Source organism: Toxorhynchites rutilus, chromosome 2, assembly GCF_029784135.1.
Source record: "Toxorhynchites rutilus septentrionalis strain SRP chromosome 2, ASM2978413v1, whole genome shotgun sequence".
NCBI lineage: Eukaryota > Metazoa > Arthropoda > Insecta > Diptera > Culicidae > Toxorhynchites > Toxorhynchites rutilus.
Window position 1 is genome coordinate 292481064 of NC_073745.1, and position 18795 is coordinate 292499858.

Here is an 18795-nt window from a genome sequence, read left to right on the forward strand (position 1 = left end):
GTCGGGGGTATTTTTTGGTGTTGAGTACTTTTGTACTCGCTTGTCGTTGTGCAGACCGGAATATGTTTCCCCAAAACGTACTTTTAAACTGAGAAGCCTGGGAAAATCATCATCTCAGATACTAGAGGTGAATGAACTTTCGCGGTTCGAAAACTAGGTGAACATGAGATGTAAATAATTTCAAAGGGAAATGTAACATACAATGATCGTTTAAAAATTCTTCCGTTCACATATTTTGGTAGTCCTAGGCATCATATCAAACGTAAAAGGATGTTCATCAAATTTAATTGTAACGAAGAACATGATCTATTACAAAAATTTCGATGCATTCTAAAATAATATTCGAAGTGGTAAACAAGTGGATTGCATAATGTAATTGCATAGTTCTACGTCGAAAATATGCTATAATAGATCTATCAAGAATAACTGAGCAACGAGCGCTCAAAATGGGACAATATTGTATTCTTAATCAGCACCCCTCAATGTGTTCCAGGAAGACGTAATGCTACGTGAAAAATGTATGAAATTTATCCTGGAAAAGAAGCAACTTCCCCACCCTATGGTTCTTTTTTTTTGTGTAGGATTGAGTTTTTTGGGAACATGTTGGAGTTGCAAATTGCAATACGAAAAATCAATCGCATCGCGAAAATTGTTCAACTTCGAACAATAAGCGTTTCGTCATTTCCTTATGGATTTACGCGATTTTTGCATCAATCGATTTGGGGCACTCCATAAAGTTTTATAACAATAAAAATAATTATATATTTCATGAAACTAACTATCGAACAATTGAAGTATGTCAAGTATTATCTATACAGCCATTCCATGCTAAACCGATATAGTGGTTCTCAGATTTTAGTGAAAATTGGTAGTTTTGTTCTTTATCGCAAACATTAGACCCGTTTTTTTTAAATTTTTTTCATTAGGATGACCATTTCCATTTTAGGGTTGTCTAAAAAATTTACTTTTTTCTCTTTTTTCCAAAAATTACTTTTTTCAAAAATTCATTACTTTTGAACCACTACACCGATTCAGATGATCGACAAATAAAATTAAAGCCAATCACCTGGTCTTTTTTGAAGAAAAAAAAAACCTTGTGCCTCCAACGTAACGCTCTCGTTTTCGAAGTTCTCCAAATATTCATTCATTCAGAATGAATTCAGATTCAACTTCATACAAATGATCTCTAAATCAACGATAGTCCTACGTCACCCTTGCGGTTATACCATAGATATAACCCACTTCCTGTTTTTACGTTCGCTAATCCTTTCTCACAACACCCATTTCTCGTTTGAGAAACTGTTGAGTAAACATCGTTTGCCAGTGCGCGTAGAGCGGGAATTCCTAAAGATTCATTGCACCTCTAATAAATTGCCGAAAGACGTGGTCTTACGTTGATCGCAATTGATTGAAAAATCCAAAACGAAATGTATTTGGTCGCAGCAATATATGAGTAGGATGCAAATAATCGCTCGAAAATGACATGATTTTCGCGATGTGTAACATTTTCCGTTTTTCATGTTATGCATCCAATATTGGATACGAAAATTATCTACTGATGGGGAAAAATAATATTCAGAAGCTTTCCTGTCAATTGCGATTGATTGAAAAATCACAAAACCAAATGTATTTGGTTGCAGTGTTGTATGAATAGAAAACATTAAAATAAACTCTTTCGCATGAATGTATTTTTCAATTCCCAGGGGAACTGGTACGCGGAACGCGGAACGAGGGTTCCGCGCGTGTATGTATGTGTGGCGGCTGCTCCGATGTTTCAAGCGGAACCGTGGCATCACTCTCCTTCTGGTGGATTCCCTTCTGGCCTAAGGTACACAAACAGGCTCTTGGTGACACCGTTCATCAGCGCTTTCATGATAAACGAAGAGCTTCACAACAACAGCGACAACATGCTCCAATCGCTGTTCAATTATAACTGAGTGGGTTTACGAGCGGCGCTCGCTTATATACCGATTGGTGATTTCAATAGCCTGTTTGAAACCAATTTTAAGGCTATTGAAACAAGTTTTTAGATGAAAAAGTAACAAGTATATAACGCGTAGACATTTTATCTTTCGAATGAAGTGTTTATCATACCATTTCGTTCAGTTGTTTAAGAGCTATTAACGCTCAAAATCTCGGTGTCCGGCGTAACGCTTTCGTTTTCGAAACTTTGATTTTACACCCCGGTATAGAAATGAAAGACGTAGTCCTACGTCAAAAATATATATATATATATATATATATATATATATATATCGAAAAAAAAAAAAATATATATATATATATATATATATATATATATATATATATATATAACTGCAGAAAATTTGAATTCTGCTCTCGTTATTATTGATTGTATACGTTTTTATTGTTTTCATGGTCTCGAGACCAAAGGCGCTATATTTTTTATATTTTTTCTGGAAAGCTAAGGATTTTTCACATAACATATGTCGAAACCAGAGAGGCGTTTTTTTCGTTTTTGAGTTATGATTTTTCAAAGTTAACCGTTGGTCCGAAAAATCCTTTTTTCCCCATTTTTTCCACAACAAAAAATCATAACTTTTGATCTAATGGACCGATTCAGATGATCGATATCAAATGAAAGCCAATGAGCTAGTCTTGTTTTAAAAATATTACACTGTGAATAAAAAAGTTTTTTTTCGTAATTATTGATTATATATGTTTTATATCTTACATCGTTTCGGGACCACGGACGCCATATTTTTTATATTTTTTCCTGAAAGCTGAGGTTTTTTCGCATAATATATCCAAATACCAGAGAGGTATTATTTTTCCTTTTCATGTTTTCATTTTTCAAAGTTAACATGTTTTCGGTTTTCGTTCAATATTTCTATGCGACTAGACTGGATGTATGCTAACTGAAAAAAGGCTAGCTAGTAGGCTTTAATTTGATACATTGAAAAAAGTCACTTTTGGGAAAATAGGGAAAAAATATTTTTTGGACCATCGATTAACTTTGAAAAATCATAACTCAATAACGAAAAAAAACGGTTCCCTGGTTTCGAGATATGATATTTGGAAAACCCTCAGCTTTCCAGGAAAATATAAAAAATATAGCGCCTTTGGTCCTGAGACCATGAAAACTATAAAAAACAAATGCAATCAGTAATAACGAAAACATGATTAAAATTTTCTGCAACTGTAATGTTTTTCCAAAAATGACCAGCTAATTGGCTTTAATTTAATATGTCGAACATCTGAATTGGTCCAGTGTTTCGAAAGTCAGAATTTTCAAAAATTGTTCAAAAGTTATGAGTTTTTGAAAAAAGTCATTTTTGGAAAAAAAAAAATGTATAGGAACCCCCTTGTTCTGATTGGTCATTCAATACTAACACGGAACTGTGGAATGAAATATGCGTTTGAGCTTGATTTTCTGTTGATGTGCGTCACATATATCACATGTTTTTGAAGGCTCCAATCATTGTATTAATTTTTAATGTTTGGTCTAGCGGAGAGTTCACTCGGCTCTTGCTTAAGTTTTCCAAATTGGCCTTTTCAAGCTTCTAAAGTTCAAAACATTATCCTCACTGACGATATACGCAAGCTGCGGCGGCTGTTGAGTATAATCGAGAGAATTTAGCATACATTGGTGCAGATTGCAAGGTGTTCAGTTCCTGAAGAGAAGCGGAAACTGTATCGCAAGCCCCACCCCTTAGTGATTCATTAGCAAGTCAGAAATATTCAGTTGGCGGCAAATTCTCCCAACGAACTATGGTGTTATTAGTGCTCTGCAGTGTTTTCTTTAATAATTTCCGAGTGCGTTTTCCTTAACGATCCCCGGTGAAATACCCGAAAAGGAAGTGAAGAATTCTTTTTTTTTCAAAAAGTGAGGACTCTGGGCTGGACTAGGTGTTTTGGTGATATGAACCGATTCGTCAAAATAAATATAAAATATAAAAGAGGTTATCTTTTTTTGCTCGAAAGCTCTTAATTTTCAACTGAGATTAAAAAAAACGGTGTAGCCTGTGTGAAATTATGAAAATTTATTTATTTATTGACCAGTGTGTGTGTTCCGGTTTCCAAATATTGAAATTTCAATTTCACAGTAGCTTGGCATCGATCTGTTCCCAATCACTGTCCGATAAATAACAATAACAATACCACAATACTTATCTCGAAACAAAACGATTGTGTTAAGCCGAAGTCGGATCAAGCTCCAAAAAAAAGACAAACAAAACAACCGATAAGGTTCGCGCTTGTTTCTCCGGAAATATTTCGGTAACTGGTCACCTGTGCAAACACTAACGTCAACACACACCCACCTTTTTCGAGATAGTGATTAGTGGCGAAGCCGAAGAAAATGATAACCGCCACATTAAGTGCCACCAGCCACGCTATCCGTATGTGGGGTCTGTGGCGCTCCAGCTGGTCCTGTATTTTACTGAGCATAGTTTCACCGGGTTTGTTGGCGGCGGGTTGTGAAATTGCCGAATGAAAGCTGTCCGGAGTCTGGAAAAATAGAAAATACACATTGCAAATATTAATTGCGCCGATGCGTACAGCGAATCTCGAATCTCTTATCGAGGGTTGTTTAACTGTCGAATTAATTTAGTACCACTAAAGAGCTGTGATATTTATGGAAGACTTGCACACGCAAACCTGCAGCAATCGGGATTTCGACTGTAGATAAACAGTAATTTACGACGCCCTTGTAGAATACGTTTGTTTTTCGCTATTGACCATTTTTGTTCAACTTACCTCTGTGTTGATAATTGTGCCACTTTTGCGGTGTGATAACTGGATGCCATTCTGCGAACGATAAAGAGATGAATGAAAACGGTTGGTTAGATAAGATTTGCGCTGTTGGGTGGAGCACTCGTTGAATTACCCCGTCATGGTCAAACGCTTCGTTTTGAATGCCACTCATTGTGCTGTCTTGTTTCGTTATTAAACTTCAGATTGCAGAATCCGGCGTGAATCTCAGTGGGCCCTAAGCGCTTCGCTAGCTGGTACTCATTTTAATGATGGTAATGCTATGGGAGAAATACAAACAATTTTTCAATTCTAAAAAATCAATTGTATAAGTGTTTGTTGGAAAATTGTTATTGTTATTGTTTTTCATTCGCCTCTAGTCTTGAAAAAGATCTGTTTATAAAACTTGACCTAAACTCTCAGCCTTGAGAAAGACCATTTTTGACGCCCTCACCGCCTACTGGTTGCTAAAATATTTTTATATATATATATATGGATTTGAAGTCTGTGTTGGGGAAACACATTTCATTTGGAACAAAAATGACTCCGACTTGCATGAAATTGCAATGATTCGATTTTTGACTTAGGACTACGTCTTACACTACAAATCAGAAAACAGGTCACGTTTTTATGAAATAAAGTAAATGTCAATAACTATTTTTGCTGCGAACGGATTTTAATGATTTGCATACCAATCGAATAGAAAATGTTCTAAGATTTGTTTGATATGTTTTACATTACAATCCCATAGTATGTATATGGTTAAAATTGATGAAAATTGGAAGCATTACCATTTCCCCACACATTTATTTTGTTAACGAGCAACTTATGCAGCCACTAGAATAGAAACAGTCGGAGACGTATGCATCGCTGGATTTGAAGTCTCCGTAAACAAAGGATAAGAAGAAGAAAAGAAACAACGAAGAGGGAAAGCGAAAAGAGAATATTTGCGAAGTAAGTAAGCTGTCGCTAGCGTATAAGTATTACATCTCCTCTGATCGTTTTGTGTTTTATGTTTCCCCTCGAGCTGTGAACGCTATCGAATTTTTTACTTGAGGTTTATCGCTGCAACTGTGTGCATCTGTTAGGGTGGGTTTAGACTAGGGATATATTCATGTGAAGAAATATGATGAGATATATAGAAATCGCATCAACCGGTTACACTAGCGTGAACTTCTATAATGAATATATTCATATCTTCGGTGAATTTATTCACCTGAAGTAGAACTGCATCTAACTTTAGTGATTTCTCACCAGTGAGCAATTCACAAGCGTTTACATATGCTGAACTTATTCAAGTTATATATACCTCGAATAAGTGTATCATATTTATTCTCACCCGTTCACACCTATTTTCACGTGAATTAATCCATCTATAGCTATAGATCTCCCTAATGTAAACCCGCCATTAGACGCGTGTTTGATGCTTGTTGAATGGCGATGCACGGAAGATGCCTCTCGTTAAATACTCAGTACAATTCGTACATTGATATAAAGAAACAAATTGCGACATATGACCAATAAGTGTTGCTTCTCGAAATGATTCTACAAAACCACGCAAGCCATTCAACCATTTCAGGGCCCCCGGAACTTTTTACCAAAGAGTTATTCATGAACTTTCGACGTATTCGCTAATGACATCCGAAATGATAAACAAATTTAAAAAAAAAGATTGCGTAGTCCTACGTACTAAGCGGTCGTATCTCGGATGCAACCCCTCGATTTTTTTTTGTTTTTGAGAGGCTTCGAACTTTGCAGTTCATTTGCCTCTATCAAACAGCAATATCAATTTCCCTATGCTCCATGGATTTGAAGTCTTTGTTAGGGAAACACATTTCAGTCGGAACAAAAATACTCCCGACTTGCATGAATTTGCAATGTCAATTTCCCCACGCTTCATGGATTTGAAATCTGTGTTATGGAAACACATTTCAGTCGGAACAAAACTCCCCCAGACATGCATGTATTCACAATGCCGATTTTTCCAACGCTACTTGGTTTTGAAGTTTGTGTTAGGGAACACATTTCGGTGAGAACAAAAGTCCCCATACTTTCATGTATTTGCCATGCCGATTATGGTTTTGGGTGCCAAACAAAATAGTTATCTCGATGTTTCATTCGGAAATTGCTGCGTAATGTTGATTCGCACGATAATATACCCAATGCAAAGTGTTAGCTCAATCAAACTTAAGGGAGAGTGGCTCAAAGCGGTCAAAGTTTGAGTTTTTTGAAACCCGAAAAATCACCGGAAATCGGGGGTTTCAAAGATTTTTTTGATGTCAAATGTCTTATAATTTCCCAAAACGTCGATATTTACTATTATCTAAAACAAATTGTAGTAAAAATTCATTTTTTGGCCCTCGGTCGATATTTTTGAGATAACTGGAGATGATGGTTTTGCCATCGTTTTCATTGATTTGTGATTTTTCCATTTTTTTCACAATAACAAAAGTTGCTTCACTCTCAATGCTATAACCTACGAACCAGTCGACCGATTGCTGTCAAATTTTGACACGTATCCATTGAAAGATGGTGCTTTGTGATAGTCAAGTAGATTTTTGCAAGAGGCGCCATCTAGACCGAACATCAGCCGAACTGTTACTTTTAAGATCCAACTTCATTTTATGATGCGGTGTAATATTCTCACTTTTTGACGTAGAACTACGTCTTTCATTAAGGGTGCCAAATCAGAAAACAGGTCACGTTTTTATGAAATAAAGTTAACGTTGATAACTATTTTTGCCGCGAACGGATTTTGGCGATTTACATACTAAACGAATCGGAAATTCCCTAAGATTTGTTCAATATGCTATACATTAGAATCCCCTGGTTTGTAAATGGTTAAAATTCATGAAAACTTTAAGCGTTTCCATTTTCCCATACATTTGTTCTGTCCACAGAGCTGTCAATAACGAGCAACTTATCGACGACCAACGGAGGGGAAATCGTAGGATTTATAGTCTCCGTGAACAAAGGAAAAGTAGAAGAATGATGAGCAAGAAGAAGAGGAAGACAGGCTCGAGCCCTGCAAAAAACGAACGCATTGCCAGGGGCAATAAAATTTCGAGGCAAACGTGATCTAATGATGCACGCGATGTTGGTGCAGTGAAAAGCACTCGCACTAAACCGAGCCTTCGCGAGTGTGACACCGCATCGAACAACAGCGAAGTAGGCGATTTCGGCGCGTCGGTCGAAAATGTAAACGCCGTTACCCAGGCAGCAACCAAAATCATGCTCCCCCCGCTGGTGGTGAAGGCGGCCGCTCTTGACAAACTCATCAGCAAATTCGCATCGATGGGTGTTACAGCAGAGTACAAGATGTGTGGCATAATTCAGTCTTTTTACAAGCAGTTAACATTGTTTGTTTCCCGTTATCATAAGGGCTTCGTTCGTGCCTTTGAGAATGCATCAATGCATTAAACTGATGTTATGGCGAAGCAGGCGTTAAGGTTCTGCGCCAAAAATTTACTTGGGGAATACCAAGCATCTTGAATGTCTTACTAGAATGTTATAAGTTATTTGGGTCGCGTGCCAGTCACAAAACTGCCTTCAACTAGGATTGCATTTGCGCTAATATTGATCATAATGAAGCATTGCTACTGTTTTCGAGGTTGTTGATATTAACAAAAAGAGTTTATTTCGCTTATTTAGTCACCAAGAAAGTAAAGAAGAAGTTGTTTTTATATATTTATATCCAAAAACAAAATATATAAGTTTAAAAAAACAAATAATTTTTTTTTAAGTCGATTATATACTGGATTCGATTATATACAGTGAAAAGAAAGAGATTGTATATAATTAAGTCCGCCCCGTCAAAGAAATTTCCGCCGGCTTGCACTGTGGTCACGCATATTCTAGAGCCTGCCACTCAGAATGTTTTCAAGGCGTGTTATTTGGCATAGAAAATCATGTTCGTGAAATATCAGAAAATACAAACAGCTGTTGGACACTATGAATGAGATTTTGACATTTTACTAACATTATTTTCATTATAAGATATTAGTTATATCTCGAGAACGGTTAGTTCTAGAATCATATTTTATGTACAGTTTTTCATGTAATCGCATGTAGATTATATTATTCATATTCCTTTTCTTCAATGGTGTCATTTTCACAAAGTATAGAAATTTCATAAATTTTCTAAAATTTATATCTCCATTTTGGATAGTTCGACACGGCACTACTATAAGTCAAACTTTGTTAAATTAGAAGTGCTTTCCAATAAAAAATATACGAAAAAATAACGCTCTGTCAAACATCATATTTTAATCAGACAACTGGATTTTGAGTTACGATTTTTTGAAAGAAAGATCAATGATTTTGAATACGCTATTTTAAAAAATCGTTCGGAATTTAGATTGGTCATATTGTAATGAAAATTTTAGGTGATTTTGGTAGTTTCCATCATAAGTACCGAGGGGACGATCTGGCGTAATGGTAACATGCAGATCCCTCAAGCTAAAGGTCACGAGTTCAATTCTCACTCCCGACATTCTTCCAAAAATGGAAGTAAAAGTGACGAACCTGCCAAACTATGTTGAAAGTCACTATAATAGAGAAAAAAAAACATGAGTACCATGTTCCAAAAAAATCGGAGGGTTGGGTCTGCGGCCGGCCGATTTAGCGTGGAATTGCTTAAGAAGAAGAAGTACGATACACGTCCCAAACCAGTCGTGAAACAAGACGACTTTCAGCCTCCTTGGCAGGTTCGCCTTTGGCGGTCCATGGTTTGGGACTGTTTGTCATGGTTTGGCGTGGGAAATTTGGCCAAAATCAATGGGAATAATGATGGCAGAGGACATATTGACATTCTATGCAAAAACCTGGAAAAGTCGATGATGGGACTGGAAGAATTACAAGTTCCAGAAGAATAACGATTCAAAACGCGTTGCAAAAAAGCATTCATCCGATCGACCGGCAATAAATCTTTGGAATGACCTCACCAGAGTCCCGATTTTAATCCAATTGCAAATCTTTGCGCTATCCTCGACAACAAGGTGAACAAAACAAGTGAGACAAACAAACAACCCTATTTCAAAGCTCTGCAATTGGTAATTGAGGCCGTATGCGGTCACATTCGCTACTAAATATTTGTTTAGATTTGATTTTTTTTTATTTATCGTTGTTGATAACATAAAGTGGATTTTTTGTGTCGTACTATTTCAACCCTTTGAAACTGGGGGAAGCAATAGCGCTCTTCTTGTTTTATGTAAAAATTTCTGACTTGGCATCTTTTAACGCGGGATTTTATCTTTCGAGAAGATTTGTGAAAAAGAACTTCACGCGCTTTGTGCAGCGAATCATAATTGCGAATGAAATTGAGTGAATATAATTTTCTCATTATTTGAAAAAAACAAAATGATAAATATAAATAAAGAAGTAATGTTAATAAATTTTTAAAACCCATTTTTTATGTGTTTTTTCCATTAATACAACTTCTGTGACTTAATCAGTTATCTACTTTTTTTAGTTGAATATACCCAAATCCGCATTTTTGGTATATGCTCTCGAAATTTGCTCCGCACTCAAACGGTTAAACTATTAAACAGGCGTTTTATTTAATAAAAATAAGGATGTTGTATGGCAGAATGAACTTCTTTTTGTACTTTTTAATAGTTTAAATAATTTGATAGGTAATAGAAAGTTTAAATGTAAGTTTAGTTCAAATTTTGATTCATATTGGGGCTGGTTTTTTTTGAAAAACTAAAAGAAAGAGAGTGGGACTATTTCATCTTCTGACGATTTTGGAGTCCTTTCCTTGGTGGCGAGAGAGAGAGAGAGAGAGAGAGAGAGAGAGAGAGAGAGAGAGACGAACATTCTGATCAACACTGGTTGATGCGACGCACAGTGGTCCTTGAGAAAATTTAGGCAGCCAAAACTCAGATTTTTTAGATAAAAACCCAATTTTTGGAAGACTGGGGTTTTCGGATTCGTTCATTTTTCGTATGAGTTCATTTTTCAACTCTGTTTCACCAAAACCAAAAGGTGGGAGGGGTAAGGGGGCAAAGCTCAAAATTTTCAGTTTTTATCGTGTTTGGTAGTCGGATATGCAGAGCTCATTTTTCAACTTGGTTTCACTAAAAAAAAGAGGAAAAAATTGATTTTTCGAACTATCGGTTAACTTTCGGGTTAATATTGATAAAAATCTAAAAGGGGGGATTTCGGGTGAAAAACTCAAGTGCTGAGTGATAAAAGACACTTTGAGGAACACTTTCATTGAAAAAGTTTTGCGGGGAGTGCGGGTCAAGTTTTATAAGTCCATCCGAAGCAAAATTAAACTTCCAAAATACTACTTACTTTGTGTGGAGTTAACACATACTACAACCAACCGATTTTTTAAACTGACAACAAATTCAAATTCTCCGTTAAAAATGCTTCAAGAAACATAATGAGTCAAAAAAATCATTTGAAAACTTCACCAAAACACATGTTAGGAAAACACACGCGAAATAGTGGCACCGGCGAGCATGCGAAACTGGTATCTTATCGCGTTGCCAGAGCAATGATGCGAGCGCGGAATGGGGTGAAACACGTGATCCTAGATGCCTTTAACATCCTAGAGTAAGAGACTGTAGGATTTTTGTGTTTTTATGCAACTTCATTTTTTGGGTTTTGGCCGTTCAAATTTTCTCAGGGACCACTGTGCGGCGTGGCCCGGTTCCAGCGGCGCTAAAGCCCACAGCAAGTCGGTACGGGGAGAAATAGCGTTCTCTGGGAGTCTTTCCTCTTTGACCACAATCGTCAGACCCAGGACGATACTGGTGTGTGACCGACGTTCGGTGCAAAAGGTTGGACATAGATCCATCGACGAACTCCCGGTTGACTTTCACATCATTCGGTTTAGTGGAGCAAAAGATCAGAGCTAATCCTCTGATCAGACTGGCCAAAAATTCAAACAGGGTCTCTCCCGCCATCGCCACTTCGGTATCGTCCTAAGTATGAAGATTGTCGTCAAAAAGGGAAGACGCCGAGCATTGGTCAACTTGTCACCTGTCAATCTTCCGTGGACTCCAGCGCAGCTGGATTGAATATCAATCGATGTCAAAATCTACCGTAAACTGTTTATTTCAGTAAAGAATACAAGAAAAAATCTGGTATTCAAAAATGATGTGCATTCATTGTGATCCTGATGACGTTTCGGAAAAAAAGTTGTTCTGTTCATATCATTCATATAGTCCAAGACTAAACACTATTTAGTATTCTAGTCCAAATCCACTTTAGAACTCACTTTTCAAAACATTTCCCAACTCAATCAAAACTTGTTGAGTGAGTATCACAGCGCTGGATTTCCGTATGATGATAGGTATATAAATTTGAATTTGCTTTCTCTGGCCTTCCCAGCTGTTCAACTTTTTACATCAATGTCACTGTCAAAACCACTTTACATTCAACGAGTTTCCTCGCCACATCATTCTATTTCCTCTTATTGACAATTATGTCAATTATATATCACTGACCACAACTACACTGCGTTCTACAAGTCTTTCACTTTCACGCGTAATTATACCGAATCCGAACCGGTAACCAGTAATTTCCATTCACAAAGAAATACCCATCCGTTCGAACCAACCAGTTGATTCACTAAATCAAGGGGATTACCCTTATTTTGCGTGTCACCACCTTCTCCTACACCGCGGTTCACTAGCAGACCTTGGCCGAAAACGGTTACGCGCGGTCAAGAAACAAGCATTGGATTTGTTATGCTGTCGGCTGAACGACTGCCGCGCAAGTGACTGTGTCGCGTTGTGTTGATTCCAAAGTATATTATATTGCCGAAACGGCGTGTGCTTCACCTGTGCGGTTATTCACGTGTTGCTATAAATGTCGATAGCACGCAACTGTGTGCGTATTGAATTGGTCATTAGATGCCCATATGACATCACGGTTTGACACGATTCGTCGAGTAATCGAGTTTCTATTGTTCCGATTTTGATGAAAAGATTATGCTCAGGTTAACACTTTAAATTTCTAGTATTATAATGAGTTTTTTTTCATAGGAACCAAAATTAACTAGTTTTTCATTCATAATGAATTACTTTTGAACAGAATTATCCTTTTGAAAACCGAACAGTTAACAGTCCTTCGTATGTCTAATGGGTGTTATGATCAAAATTTGGTCAAACAAGAATGCGTGTGAATTAATTATAAAAAAACACTTTTTTAAAGTTCACTTAGTATAAAATCTGGTCGACCGAGTAAGTATAAGAGTCCGGTTGACCGAACCCGGATTTCTGGAATCCTTTTTTTACATAAATATATATTTATGTCATTTTATTCTTGTTTTATATAAAGTTCTTACAAGTTCAGTGAACAGCATATGCTTTGCATCTTAATTCTAGCTTAATAAATTTTATTTTTAAATGCTCGTTTTATTTGATATGTTTTTTTTAATTGAATGTTAGACATTTCTATTTCTTTTTGAATTATTAATACAAACTACCTATTTGACCTATCCTTAACCTAAACCTATGAAGTTACTGTACAGATTCCGGACAATCAAATGCTCGGAATAGGAGCACCTCTCTCCAAATTTTTGAATATATTTGTGGAATTTCACTTTCAGGGTATCCAGGCAGGCTCTTTTGTGAAACTCCGTTGTTCTCGTCCAGGGGGGCAGATTCAGAATTATCTTGAGGAATTTGTTCTGAATGCGCTGGAGTTTCAGTTTGTGTGTCCTGGCACAGCCGCTCCAGACTGGAACCGCATATTCAATTGCAGGATGAATGATCTGTTTATAGACAGCCATCTGATTCTTCAGACAACATTCAGAATTTATGCCAATCAACGAATACAACGACCGGAGCAGAATATTACGATTCTATAAACGTGAGACCTAAAAATCAGATGACTGTCTAGAGTGAGTCCTAAGTAGACCACTTCTCAGGACCATTCGATAAGTGAGTCACCGAACCGATTCAGACGTTATCAGACGGAACAAGTCTACGAGATCTCGAATGCGGGAATAGAATAACCTGAGTCTTCGCCGCATTGATAAGGATAGACCCAAAGATACTTCCTTGGTGCACACCTGCATCTATATCGAAATGCTCTGACACATTATGAAGGCATACCCGAAATGTCCTATCAGAGAGATAATTTCTGATGATCTTAATAAGTTACATTGGAAAATTGAATCGCTGCAGCTTGTACACTAGACCATCGTGCCACAAATTATCGAAGGTCTTTTCAATGTCTAACAGCGCCATTGCTGTCGTCTTGGACAACGACTTGTTTCGCTGTATAATATTGGTAACTCTAGTGAGTTGATGGATGGTAGACCTTCCCTTACGGAAACCAAATTGTTCCTCAGGAAAAATACCATGCTCATCTGCAAAAGCAAGAATTCGACTTTGGATGTATTTCTCGAGCAACTGAGAGAGTGCACAGAGCAAGCTGATGGTCCGACAGCTCTTAGGAATAGAAGGATCTTTCCCCGGTTTCAGAATTGGTATAACTTTAGCTAGCTTCCATACTGAAAGAAAGTAGCAAAGCTCCCAGCATCTATTCAAAATTTTCGCTACAAACACAAATGAGCCATGGCTCAAGTGTTTGAGCTCGATATTGAAAGTGTTGTCGAAATCAGGAGCCTTCATGTTCTTGAAAGATTTGGTAAGTGTTATCAGCTCATCAGCCGTGACTCTTGATTCCTCTGGAATTGAATTGTTCGATTGATCAACCATGGCAACCCCTTCAGCGACAGCCTGCTCATAAGAACTTATTTTTCGTCCAAGATTGTCCAAGATTGTGCGCATTCGCTTTTTCAGTGGAAGTCAGCAGAAGACTTCTTTCACGTGAGCCCCCTGACGAGAACAAGGGAGGAATTGGTTTAGGTCTCTTTTTCAATATTTTTGTTAAAGACCAGAAGGGTTTAGAGTGGGGAGAAATTTGTTGAAGTTTTTTCTGAAATTTCTTATTTCTAAGATCTTTAAACCTTTCCCGGATTATGGTCAGATTATTGAAAGAATTTTTTTATCATGATCGCCAGTACGCTGGTATTGGCGCCGGTAAGTATTCCTAATACGTATCAAATATTTTGTGATGTTGTCAATTTGCTTTACTCGCCTGATATTGTTGAACCGAAACTGCATGATCACGAGCAACTGCAATTGCTTGTTGAAGGGATTCCAGCGCCAGATCAACCTCCATAGGGGAATCCAAAGGTAGGGCGGTGTCAATGGCATCAGTAGAACCATCCAACTTCAGCAACACCACCAGTAGTGGTCCGATGGCAGCTCATCGTAGACAACTGGAACTGAACCCCCGATATGGAGATCATTTCTGGAATCCTGTAACTTGTAACTAACATCGAGAAACTATATGTAAAGTTTTGTCCTAGGACAAACAATTCTCGAGATATAACAAATTTGATATATCAATAATCAAAGTCATGTTCATGAAATAATAAATAAGCATACTGTTACTGAATATTACAACTAAGGTTTCAACATCGTATAGTAATTTCATAAATATTTTTTATTCCATAAAATTAGTTATATCTTAAGAACGGTTAGTTTTTCATATAAAATCGCATGTAGATTCCTTTTTTATACAACTTTTCCCAAACAGTTATTATTTCGCAGAATTAAATTTTCATAAATTTGAAAGAATTTTTTTTATTTTGGTCAGTCCGACACGTAACGTCAAACTTTTTTAAATTGAAAGTTTTCTGATGAAAATATATTTTAAAAAAATATCGAAGAGGGGGTGTTTGAGGTAAAGTGTCGTTAAGATCACTGCTCAAGCAAGAAAAGAAAGTGACAAAACTTAAAAAAAAATCCAATCCAGTGCTTCAATCCATTTATAATGATTCATTGGCATTGTTCGAACATTGTACTCTGCGATTTTGCGTTGGCTGCTGCCTGTCTTGGACATTTTGCGGTTGACTATCCGCTGTGTTTCCGTGCAATTATGCGCGCGACCCATACATACCATTACATACTTTCTATTTACATGTTAAATAGTTACCAGGATCCGAAAAACACAAAATACCACCGAGAAACAATCCATTTTCTTCAAAAATCGGTCGAGACAACACACACAGCCGAAACGAGGAACTGGTCCTAAATTTTGTCGCATCATTTTAAAAGTAAAGTATGCTTAAAACGGCTTTGATTTCCCAACAACTTTGCCATACATCATATTTTAATTAGACATCTGGATTTAGGGCTACGATTTTAAGAAAAGATGAATGATTTTGAATACGCCTTTATACAAGAAAAAATTTGGCTTGGTCATCTGATTATAAAAAAAATTGATTCTGGATAACCACCATATGTACGAAGTTTTTGAAAACTCTTCGGGGCAGTGGTTGGCCAATTTGGCGTTGAATTGCTCTATGTTCTATGTTCTACAAAGTTGTCAAAAATTTTAATGAATGTTTATAATGGCCCTGTTGAAAAATTCTTAAAAGTTATTATATGCCAATTTGCATAAGCTTATTTCTTTCTGATTTCTCCTGCGATGATATCAACCAGATCGTATTCGCTGGAGGGATGTAATCTATGAGTTTTAAACAATAAGCAGCTGATAACGAGTGAAACATACTTTTGTTTAACAGATTGTTGAGGAATTCTTCTGCCACCTGGCAGGATAAGATTTATTGACACTGAATGATAAAGATTGACGTATTTTTTGGAAGTTCATTTATATGTTCATATTCCGTTATTTATCTTATCAACGGTGACGTCAGTCACATTGTTGCAATTTAACGGGTTTCATTGTGAAAAACTCCGTGGTTGCGCTAATGCCTAATAGTTTATGATTTGACACGTACTGCGAGATGAAACATTATAATGATTGAAATGGAAATGGACTAGTGACGAACTCGTAGCGTTAACACAGTATTGAACATACGAGAAGGTCATTATTCCATTGCCATTTTCAGTCCCTGTAGCCAATCTAGGGAAAGTGCGGGTAAAACGTGGGTAAGAAGGAAATGCGATTTATTTGTATAGTTACATTATAATTTTGCATATTTCTGTTGATGAGAACTCCTCCTACATGTTATTCTATAATATTTGAACCATCCTATAATGAAACCCAAAAAAATAATTAGTGCTTCCGCGTGTGGATTTATTTTTCTTCTTTCATTATTAAGCAAGGTTTAGTTGTAAATTTTAATCCACACTGATTGTTTTCCGTGATGTGTAAGTAAACATCAAAGGAATGCTAGGTATGTACCAACAGGTAAATTCATTTGTTGGAGAAAAGTACAATTATCCCATTCATTTACGAATGAAATAATTGCACTGGAGAGACGAAGCGGACAGTTGCCAGTAACCAATAAAAAAACGTTTTTTACTCTAACTTTTATATTTAAAATTCTACACCAAAATGGTCTTCGTACGACTTTTAGAGCTTATCAATACCAACATTTTCCAATTATTTCAAGAGATACAAAAACAAATTTGATTCTACAAAGATGTTTCAAATAACTTCTATGCTTAGTGTATTATAAACCTGTTCGCTTCACCCCCACTATATGTTCGTTTTACGTGCATCACTAACATTTTTCTACCATTCGTTCTGTTTTGATTTCTGTAAAATACATTCGACAACACTTTTTTGTGAAACATTCGACCGATTCGAAAACAGGATATTGAACTGGATTTAAGTTTTGGAAAACATAAGTTTCCAAAAATACAGGGTTTTCCATTTCGGGCTTCCGAAAGTATACAACCCTGCGCTGACAACCGTTTGACATAGCTGTCAACCAAAGCGTCATATCGTTAGTTGAATGTCTGCCATTTTACAATATGGATCGTTTTAGCATCGCACAACGTGTTAATTTTGTTAAATTATACTATAAAAATGATGAAAAACCGGCAAATGTTTTTCGAGCATTACGGACGGATTTTGGTCGTCATGGACGGCCTACAGAGTACACAATCGCTAATGTAGTGCGTAAACTCGAACAAACTGGATCCGTAGCGGATATTGTGAAACCTGTGCATCATCGTAATGTGCGTTCGGCCGAAAATATTGCTGCTGTTGCTGCCAGTGTGGAGGATGACCCGAATGTTTCGATTCCACGGCGTGCTCAGCAATTGGGCTTGTCAAACACATCATTGTGGCGAATTTTGCATTTGGACTTGCACCTACATCCATATAAAGTCCAACTGGTACAAAAATTAGAGCGTGGTGACCATGGAATGCGTAGGGCATACGTCGATTGGGTGAACGAACAACAGCAGCAAAATGCTGAATTTTCACATCAAATTTTTTCAGCGATGAGGCACATTTCGAGCTCGGTGGCTGTGTGAACACCCAAAATTTCCGTATATGGGATTCAGAAAATCCACACGTGATTGTTGAGAGGCCATTGCATCCGCCAAAAGTCACTGTTTGGTGCGCATTATGGTCTGGTGGAGTCATCGGGCCGTATTTCTTTGAAAATGAGGACGGCGAGACGGTAACTGTGAATGGTGAGCGCTATGGCCGCATGTTAACCGATTTTTTTTTGCCACAAATTGAAGATATGGATACGGATGACATGTGGTTTCAGCAGGACGGCGCCACGTACCACACAACACGACCGAACATGGCCATATTGCGAACGAAATTTGAGGGACGCATAATTTCGTGTTTTGGTGATGCTAATTGACCGTCCAGATCATGCGATTTGAATCCGCTAGACTTTGTTTTGTGGGGTTATGCGAAAGACCGTGTCTATGCCAACTCTCCGCAAACTCTTGAACATTTGAAAGACAACATTCGTGAAGTTATGACCGAGATACCGCCCCATATGTGCCGAAAAGTCATCGAAAATTACCTGTTCCAGATCAAGGTGTGCGAGGAAGCCCTAGGTGGACATTTGAATGATGTTGTATTTCACACATAATGGCATAAACCAAACTTTAATTTGAAATAAAAGTTTCATCGAAATTCGAATTCTAAGTGTGTTTTATTTCAATTTACTTTCGGAATTTAAAGTTGGAAAACCCTGTATAATCGAGGTTATTCTTAGCATGTCCGTATTACCCCAACTTCACCTATACTGATTACAGTGTTCTGCATTTAAGATCGCTCAGATGATATCGGAGACAGTTGATAACAGCGAATTGAAATCATTAGCATTATTAT

General features: G+C 37.2%; 1 protein-coding gene across 4 annotated transcripts in view; it reads right to left on the bottom strand.

The window, feature by feature from the left end:
- The window catches only part of LOC129771826 (sodium/nucleoside cotransporter 1-like), a 115209-nt gene that overhangs the window by 18621 nt on the left and 77793 nt on the right, over positions 1-18795 (bottom strand). The window contains exons 1-5 of one of the 4 annotated variants that reach the window (XM_055775894.1): positions 12313-12405; positions 11011-11087; positions 4850-4994; positions 4720-4770; positions 4284-4470 (exon numbers count right to left, since the gene is read on the bottom strand). In XM_055775894.1, coding sequence (XP_055631869.1) covers positions 4284-4470; positions 4720-4770; positions 4850-4888 — 277 coding nt within the window. In that variant the 5' untranslated portion in view covers positions 4889-4994; positions 11011-11087; positions 12313-12405. Of the gene's footprint in view, positions 1-4283; positions 4471-4719; positions 4771-4849; positions 4995-11010; positions 11088-11941; positions 12437-18795 lie in introns of those variants that run through there. The other 3 variants (XM_055775892.1, XM_055775893.1, XM_055775895.1) reach the window with 3 other exon arrangements.